This window comes from Alligator sinensis, unplaced genomic scaffold (genome assembly GCF_000455745.1).
Source record: "Alligator sinensis unplaced genomic scaffold, ASM45574v1 scaffold340_1, whole genome shotgun sequence".
In the NCBI taxonomy this organism is placed as follows: Eukaryota; Metazoa; Chordata; order Crocodylia; family Alligatoridae; genus Alligator; species Alligator sinensis.
Window position 1 is genome coordinate 68,213 of NW_005842004.1, and position 9,122 is coordinate 77,334.

The 9,122-nt window shown below is 46.9% G+C and overlaps 1 protein-coding gene across 1 annotated transcript in view; it reads left to right on the top strand.

Moving 5' to 3' along the window:
• MRPL53 (mitochondrial ribosomal protein L53) overlaps positions 1 to 7,284 on the top strand; it is a 10,237-nt gene extending 2,953 nt beyond the window's left edge. The window contains exon 3 of the mRNA XM_025201812.1: positions 6,814 to 7,284. Coding sequence (XP_025057597.1) covers positions 6,814 to 6,941 — 128 coding nt within the window. The 3' untranslated portion in view covers positions 6,942 to 7,284. The remainder of the gene's footprint in view (positions 1 to 6,813) is intronic.
• The last annotated feature ends 1,838 nt before the right edge of the window (positions 7,285 to 9,122 follow it).

Genomic DNA, 9,122 nt, shown 5'->3' on the forward strand with positions numbered 1-9,122 from the left:
GGCGCCCAGAATTGCACGCAGTACTCCAACTGCGGTCTGACCAGCGCCCGATAGAGGGGAAGTATCACCTCTTTGGATCTATTCGTCATGCATCTGCTGATGCACGATAAAGTGCCATTAGCTTTTCTGATGGCTTCGTCACACTGCTGACTCATGTTCATTTTGGAGTCCACTAGGACTCCCAAGATCCCTTTCCACTTCCGTGCCACCCAGCAGGTCGTTTCCTAGGCAGTAGGTATGCTGGACATTTTTCCTCCCTAGGTGCAGCACTTTCCATTTCTCCTTGTTGAATTGCATTCTGTTGTTTTCTGCCCACTTGTCCAACCTATCCAGGTCTGCTTGCAGCTGTTCCCTGCCCTCCGGCTTGTCCACTTCTCCCCACAGTTTTGTGTCATCCGCAAACTTGGACAGAGTACACTTCACTCCCTCGTCCAAGTCGCTGATGAAGACATTAAAGAGTATTGGTCCAAGGACCGAGCCCTGCGGGACCCCACTGCCCACACCCTTCCAGGTCGAAACCGACCCATCCACCACCATCTAAAAAAGGACTTTTTATTGTCCTTGATACCTGTAGCCAGTTGGAGTTTAGTTGCAGCCTTGGCTTTCCTGGTTCGCTTCCTACAGGTCCAGACCAGTGGAGAGTACTCCTTCTTTGGGGTAGATCCAGCCTTCCATCCTTTATAGGCCTTTCTTTTTAGTTGCAGGAGGTTCACTAGTTCCCTGCAGAGCCAAGGGGGCTGCTGTGTCCTTTTGCTGCCTTTCCTCTGAGATGGGATAGACACTGCTTGAGCTTCTAGGATCACTCCCTTGAGGAGCAACCACTCTTCCTGAACCTTCCTTTGGGTTGAGGTCCCTTGCCAACAGGCCCCCTGAGCTTGTTGAAGTCAGTTTTCCTGAAGTCAAGGACTTGTTTGCTGTCTGACTTGCCAGCTTTACGGCAGATGGTGAAGGTGATCAGCTCACGGTCGCTGTCTCCCAGCTTCCCTACGATCGTTAGGTTGCTGGTTAAGTCATTTGCTGTTGCCAGTACCAGGTCAAGCAGCACTTTGCCTCACGTTGGTCCATAGACTTCTTGAGTCAGGTAGTGCTCATCCATGCACATGAGGAAACTTTGTGACCGTTCGGATATGACTGAGTGCTCTTCCCATGAGATGTCAGGGTAGTTAAAATTTCCCATGCCAACCATGCATCAGGAGTGTGCAGCCTCAGTTAGTTACCTTGTGAATTCCTGGTCAAGCTCTTGATCCTGGCTAGGAGGTCTGTAGTAGACACCCACCACTGTGTCCCCTGTGCCTTGTTTGCCACGGATTTTGACCCAGAGAGTCTCCAATCGTCCCCCTGGGTGCCAATGTCAGCTTGCAGAGATGCATAGCTTTCCTTGACAGAGAAAAAGGGCCTTCCCTGCCCCTTTTGTCCACACGATCTCTCCTGTACAAGGTATAGCTGTCTATACCTGTGGCCCAGTCATAGGTGGAGTCCCACCAGGTCTCCGTTATCCCTATGAGATTGTAATCCTTTTGGTTTAGCAGGAGGACCAGTTCCTCCTGTTTGTTCCCCAGGCTCCTGGCATTGGTGTACAGGCACACAAGTGGCCTATTGGGGGTCCTTGCCTTTCCTACAGATCGCTCTGGGGCTGGGGTAGGGGTGGGTTCCCTTGAGGGCCTTAACCTGCTGGGTTTACAAAAACTGCCCAGTGGGCTTGCAGTGGCGGTACTCTCCCCATCCCCCAGTGGGCTTGGTTTAAAGCCCAGTTGAGCAGGTCAGCAAGTCTGGCTGAGAAAAGCCTCCTCCCCAGCAGAGTGAGGTGGAGGCTGTCTCTTCCCAGCAGCCCACTGCCTCCCTCACCAAAGAGCGGGCTGTGATCTTGGGAGGCGAAGCCTTCACGATGACACCAGCACTGCAGTCTCTGGTTGACTACCTCGACCCATCTCTCCCACCTCAGCCCATGACCCACAACTGGGAGGAGTGACGAAAAGACCACCTGCGCCCCCTAAGCCCCACTCCCAGAGCCTTGTAGTCTCATGACCCAGCTGGGATTGCTCCAAGCCGTGTCATTCGTGCCCACATGGATAAGGAGCATAGGGTAGTGGTTGGAGGGCTGGATGATTTTTGGGATCCTCTCAGTAACGTCCCAGATGTGGGCCCCCGGGAAGTAGCAGACCTCCCAGGCTAGGGGGTCGGGGCAACAGGTTCCCTCCTTGCGGGGCAGTCTCCCATGATGAGCACTCTGCGTTTCATCTTAGGGAGAGTAGGGGTGGGTGATCCTCCCTTGCCTGCAGGAGCTGGCATCTCTGCAGGCTCTACTGGGGCTGCAAGGTTTGTACCTGTTGCAAAACCCCAGAGGGGAGGGGACTGTGGTGCGGCAGGCCTTGGGGCCCTTGACCATCTTGGTCCAGCCCCCTGGCTGAACAGTACGGGAGATCCCCGAGTCCTCCCTTGTCCTAAAAGGTGACCTTGGTCTACCCTCTGCATCCAGGGGGTGAAGCACCTGGCAGCAGGAGTATATCTCTTGCTCACCATCCCTGATGGCGCACAGTCTCTGGACTGCAGCCTGCAGCTCCTTAGTCTGATGCCCCAGAGACTCCAAAGTGGAGCAAACCCTGCAAGGGAAGGCGGCCATGCTCCCGGTCCCATGTACCTGGAAACATGCCAGGCAGCCCCCACAGCCGAGAGCCAGGGGCTCCGTCTGCGTGGAGCCCGGAACCATGGGTTCCATCTGGGTGGAGGCCACTGAGGGGCCAGTGGGGGAGGCCGCAGACTCCAAGGGGACCCTTGGAGTGTGGCGTGTGTCCATTTGTATTGTGCCGCTGGGAGTCCGGCTACTGATGGGACTACCTTCCCTGGGTCTCACTGGCAGGACCTCGGGCTGTCCTGTTCACCGTCCTGCGCAAACTCCAGCACTAACTTGCACACCAGGCAGACAAGTGCACCTGTTTGTGCGGCCCGGTCACATGGCTCCCTGCAGGGTTGGGCGAAGTAAAAGCCGGGGGGCAGGGGGAGACCCTCCTTGGCTCCTCTCAGCTGTCTCCCTGCAGCTGATCTAAAATAGCCCTTCCTTCCACAGGCCCCGCTCACCTCTGGCTGTCCTGGGGGTCAGCAGGGTGCTTCGCAGCTGCTGAGGGGCTTCGGGGTCCGGGGACATGACAGGCCTTTACCTGTGCATCTCGCGCCACTCCCTAAGCCCAGTTTGTTTTCTGGAATTCTGTTAACATGATTTGCTTTGGGATCATACCATGACTGGCATTTCATTGTGGGAGGCAGTGTAAAAATAATGCTGAGCAAAAGCAGGATGGGATCACAGGCAGGTTAGTATACTGGGAAGAGCATAAACACTTCTGTCTAAGTTGCATTTTGACCTGGGAAGAGAGAGAATGCTCAAAATAGATCTTTTGGCCCCATGGGCCAGATGAATAGTTTGGGGCAGTCTGTACCTCCTGGCTCTGTGCACTGGGATTGGGCCCCATGTTGCCCCAATCATGGATCCCCAAGGATCTGGATATTTAGCGGCAGGGTAGCAACAATTAGCTGCTACTACTCCCCTGTTGCCTAACTTTTAGACCACGGAGAGCTCTGGGCTGGATGACATGGCTCCATGGGCCACATCTGGCTCACGGGCTGAGGGTTGAGTACCGCTTCTGAAAGTAGCTGACTTGAGATGCCTGCCTTGAACCTGTGTGGAGCCCCAGTGAAGTCACTGACATCTGTTTCCTTACTGCACCTCAGCCCCCCCCTGACTCTTATTGTAGTACCAGAGCTATAGACAACTCACTCCTGAGAAGTTAAGGTCTGCTTCTACAAATAGTTATTCACAAATAACTTGCTCTTACAAGCTGTCATAATGGTTTAAATGGGACTACTCATATGGGCTAAGCTACTTCATTACGTAAAGATTTGTGGTATGCAGTCAGTTTCTTGGGCTCATCTGTTTTATGGGGTGTTGATCTCTAGAGCAGCGCAGATTCTAGACAGTACACAGATGGCTTTTATTTGCCTTTGCCTGTGCTGCTTCTGTTGCTTTTCCAGACAGGTCCAGCACAGACTGTAGCCTGTAAAGTCTTTTCCATTAATAGTGCTTGTTACCTGTTCTTCACTTTAATTGTTCAGTACAACAAAGTACAGATTTACTGTACTTACAATATGTATGGTATAATACATTGTGGTGTTAAATTTGGTAAGGTTTTACAACAGGCATAATGTTATCATGTATAGAGGCTTACAAAATGCTGTAGTTTCACCTATCCTAATACATTCTGGTACTTAAAACAGCTCTTCAAGAAGTGCTGCACTGTGCTAGTGGTGTACCATACAGTACTGTAGTAGGGTGCTTAGCCCAGTCATCACATACTGCCTTCAAAACTGGAAGTACTATAGTTGGGCCAGTGCAACATTGTCTGTGCACTACTAACCCTGCCTCTCAGATGATAAGTAATAAGAGCCACTGTGTTACATTATGGCAGCTACACTACTGGTTCAGAAGATAGTGCAGGCAAAGTGGATGAGGCCTATCTGGTGCAGTGCAGTCTTGGTGCAATAATTGTATAGACCAGTGGTCTCCAACCTTTTTAACTAGGAGATCACCTTTGACATTTAAAAGCAACCCAAGATCTACTGTATGCTGCTGCCGCCCCCTGCCTCCCTCCTCCAAAGCAGGTAAGTCTGTGGGGAAGGGGTGGAGCAGATTGAAGCAGAGGGAGAAAAAATTATTTGGAGATGTGCCTCCTCAGCAGGTAAGTTCCACCTGGCCGGGGCCCCACTCAATTTACCCCTGCTCCTGCCTCTGTGGCACTGTCCCTCACTGCGGGGGCCTCGATCTAGCCCCCGCCTCTTCCCTCCCCCACAGACTGACCTGTTGGGTTGGGGTGAGCACGTGGATGCATGCGGGCACTCAGCCCCCAACCCCAGCCTCAAATCAACTCCAAAGAAGCTCCAAGATCTACTGGTGGATGGAGATCCCCTGGTTGGTGACCACTGGTACAGATGTATTCTGTGGCAAAATGCCACCTCTGTCTCTCCCTAAAAACTCTGCTCTGTGACAATTTGGTTAATATGGGCCCTTTAGGTAACCCTGAGTTGTAACCTGAGTTGGATACATTCCTGAGTGAGGGGGGGAAACCTGCTCCTTTGGCCTATGTAACTGGCATAACATACCTGGTTGAGGAGCTTATTATTAAGCAATGTCAACCTGATTGGGAGGGGGCTAGAGACTCTGCCAGTCTGCCCAGCGACCACTGATGCATTTCAAATTGGTTGGCTGGCAGCCTCTATTCGATTAGGTAAATGAGGTCATAAGGGCTATATAAGTTAAGGACTGCCCAGGAGGAGAGAGAGAGAAGAGCTGGACCATCTGAAACTTGGTCTCTCTCTTGAAATTCATGATCAGTGAGCTGCCTGCCTCCAGAGGTAATCTCCACCTGCCTCTGGATGATACTCGTGAGTAACCTACCTGAGATCTAACTAGATATATAGCTTGCAGTAACTCAGATGCATGATCAAAGGCTACTGCAGCCACCCTATTTGCTCTATGGGATTTCTCTGATACTACTCAACTCTGTACCCTATTCCAACCCTACTCCTTGTAACCAATAAAGTCCTCCTTTGTACCTAGCGTGGGAGACTTATTGGGAGTGGGTCTAGATTATGCCTTGAGGTCCCCTTGGTTCGGCTGACTAAGGGAGACCTTTACTTGTGCTTTTGACTGAGGGAAGCACCTCAAGTTCTTGAAGTGAGTCAAGTATCCTTGAGGGCTACTAGGCCTGTGTTTCCCAGGAGGCACAGTGCCAGGATCAAGCCCATCCCTAGGTGGTGGCAACTATACCCCTAGGCTGGTGGGTGTGCTCCAGGAAGGGGGTCAGCCAGACATGAGGGGCCCCAGGGAGGCACTCGGAGCCTGGAAGGTGGTCGGGCGCAGTGAGGTGGGTGGCTCAGTGCAGGAGCACCCCCTGCTGGCCCGCCACATACTCCAACTATAAATCAGGCAAAATCTAGTCGCCATCCAAAAAAGGAGTTAAAATTTTGGTTTAGGTACTGCATTGGGCTGTTATTTCCCTCTTTCAGTTTTACGTTTTGAAATAATATTTTCATAACTTGTAAACTACTCATTCTCTTCTGTTACTGTATCAAAGAGGTATGCATTCAAAGGGAATTGATTCATTCATTGCTTCTTCAGACAAACAGTGAAATTGACTTTATATAACTGACTGTTAAACACGGTCAGTGCAGGAACCATGCCTTCAGAAGCCAAGTTTGCTGACCTTCAGAAAATGGTGCAAATCACTTTTAGTGGTGCATCTTTTTTTCTGGACAGCATGAAATGGTAGTTGCTTTTCTGTGGGCAGCTTAATGTATTGCTTGCTCTTAAAGTATGCTTGTGTCCAGATTACAGGTGAATGGGCACACAGATGCTGAATAACTTAAACTGAATCAACTAAGTAAGCATTTCTCAACCTTTTTTAGATTCAAACCTTGTTAGATTGGAAATTACCAGCTTTTAGCTTTCACTTTTTTTTTTATTGCAAAAAAGTAATAGACCAATTTTTCTTGTTCAGAATTCAGAACACCACACATCAGAATACTTTTGACACTACATTCTAATTTGAAATCTCTTGGTTTATATTATGAATCATGTGTAAATGTTTGCATACCTTAAGTGCATCCCAGAGCACTCCTGGGTACCATTACAATCTTGGTTGAGAATTGCTGAACTTAAACTTATATATATTTTGCTTTGCCTAAATAGACCTGCATGTCACCTTAGTTGTTTATTATACATTTCCTTGTCACTTTTAAAACACGTAAATAGTGTTTTCTTTTCAGGTGACGGAGAGAGATTGATAATGAAAGGAGCCAACCTGACAACTCCAGAAATGTTATTTGCATTAAACTCGAGATGTAGAGCAAAAGAGCTTGAGGCTGAAGAGAAAGTCAAGAAAAAAAGTGCTTGATAAGGAGAAGGACAATGAAGTTTGTTCATACTTGTGGAAAACAATGCGCGGCTTCTGTCGTCAAAACTACTGAGGAAACTCTGAAAAAGATCTGGATGAAATACCAGCCATTTCAATACATAGGATTTATTTGAACATCTTTTACTTTTCCTAGGGAAAGTATAATTGAGACACTAAAACCTGTTTATCAGTGATAGGCTTAATGTATCTTAAATGCACAGATGCATCATTCTAACCACCGGTCTCTTGTACATCTATACGCTGGACAAGTATCATATCTAGTTATATATACATCAACATGAATAATAAAACTGAGTAACAAATTTGTTACAAAATGAAAAAAGATGATAGACTATTTTTTCCAATGCATTTACATTTAGTGGTATCCAGCATTTTATTAGGCAGTTAAAGTTTAATTCACTACATATAAACATACTGAATTTTTACAATACTGTATAGTCTTGCTATTGCTTGGTCGCAGTATTTACAGACAAAATCTAGAACAGATTTTATAGCATCCTACTTATCTTTCAACTTTTGTCTTGATTCAAAACAAGTGTCTTTATTCAAGCTCAGTGATGCTTGATAACTTTGCGGTTAGTTCAGAAGTGATATTAAAACCGCAAAACGAGAATGCTAGATATTTTAATAGTGCACCGGAAAGTTGCTTTTAGATGCATGAGAAATTGCAAGTCTAGCACAAAATGAAGAGAGCAATTAAGCTCTCTATTTTGGAAAGAGTAGCCATTTTTATTTGGTGCCATTTTGTTGTTTTCTCTTTGTTGCTTAGATTGGATATGTTACAACCTTTATCTGAAATGAGGGGACTTGGTTCTGCTCCTTTTCATACCAACAATTTTTGATGAAATGGCAGCTTGTAAGATTTGTGCACATAAGAGGAGGAGGGCAAGTTCAAATTCTGAGAGAATATATTTAGAGGATGAGAGACTAAATGATGCAGAGATGTCTAAAGTAAGAGAAGCCTTTGGGGCATGCAGCCTGACTTACTCCATCTTGCCCTTCTGAAGCCTCACCCCAACCAAAGTAATACACCTCTCACAGGAAAAGAGGGGTTTAACATTGGGGAAAATTTTATTTTGCTGGAAAACCCACCTGTGTTTCTCATCCCTAAATCCAAGATTGCAGACCACATAGAGTAGTTGGTGTAGTTGATCAAGTGCATTGCTTGTCGGAAGGCAGAGATTAAAAACAATGCAAAATTGAATTTGCCACCTGTATTGCTCTGTCAGAAACAATGATAAAGCTGATGCATGAGAAAAATGCAAACAAAATTAAGACCCTGCAGGACAATACTATATACAGTTTAAGCTAGTCAACAAGAAATAAGACTGCATTACCTAGGGAATAAAAGTTGAATGCTCTCCAGGGTTTATTCACATCTTGAGGAAGGGTTACTTCATCTCTCAGAATTGGGGCATTATTATGCCTTCTCACAGATGAGGACACAAGAACCACTTTGGCATACAAAATTATATTGGGAAGATAATAAATGACTAAGCACCCTTATAATGCAGTAGTATGTGCTTCTTCCTGGGTACTAGGTAATGGTAGGGTTCCAACTACCCTTAACCTTGGCGGACCAGCTCATTTTCTGGGACTAGATGATTTAGCTAGTCAGCCAATTTTTCCTTTGCTCTCATCAGTTCTGCCAGGAGTGCTAAGATATGAACCTGGGTCCTCTTACTGTATTAATCTCTGGTACTCTCTACTAACACAAAGGGAAATAAATGTACCCTTGTTATCTGTGTCTCCAAGATGTCATTCTTCATCCACATTATCAGTGTATCCAAATACTTGACTAGCCAAATGGCAACTTCATTGATTAGCCAAATGTATCTTTTGTTTATTTTCTTGGGTCACATTCTCCTCATTTTAGTCCAGAGAAATTTTGGGTGTTGCATTCTAAACATAGTACTGGCTGCATCTACACGAGACACTGACTTTGCAGTAGTTTGTTACTACTACACAGTAGTATCACTGGGTATGCAAGTACTAAATGACTGCACAGTAACAACTGTGCAGTTAGCGTCTTATGTAGACGTGGCTGCAGTGTAGTAACCCGCAAACTGGTTCTCTTATGTTTCCTTGTTTTATTGAGATCCTTGGGACTTGAGTATGAAACATCATCACAGTATCCCCTCCAGAGGCTTAGATAAGCAA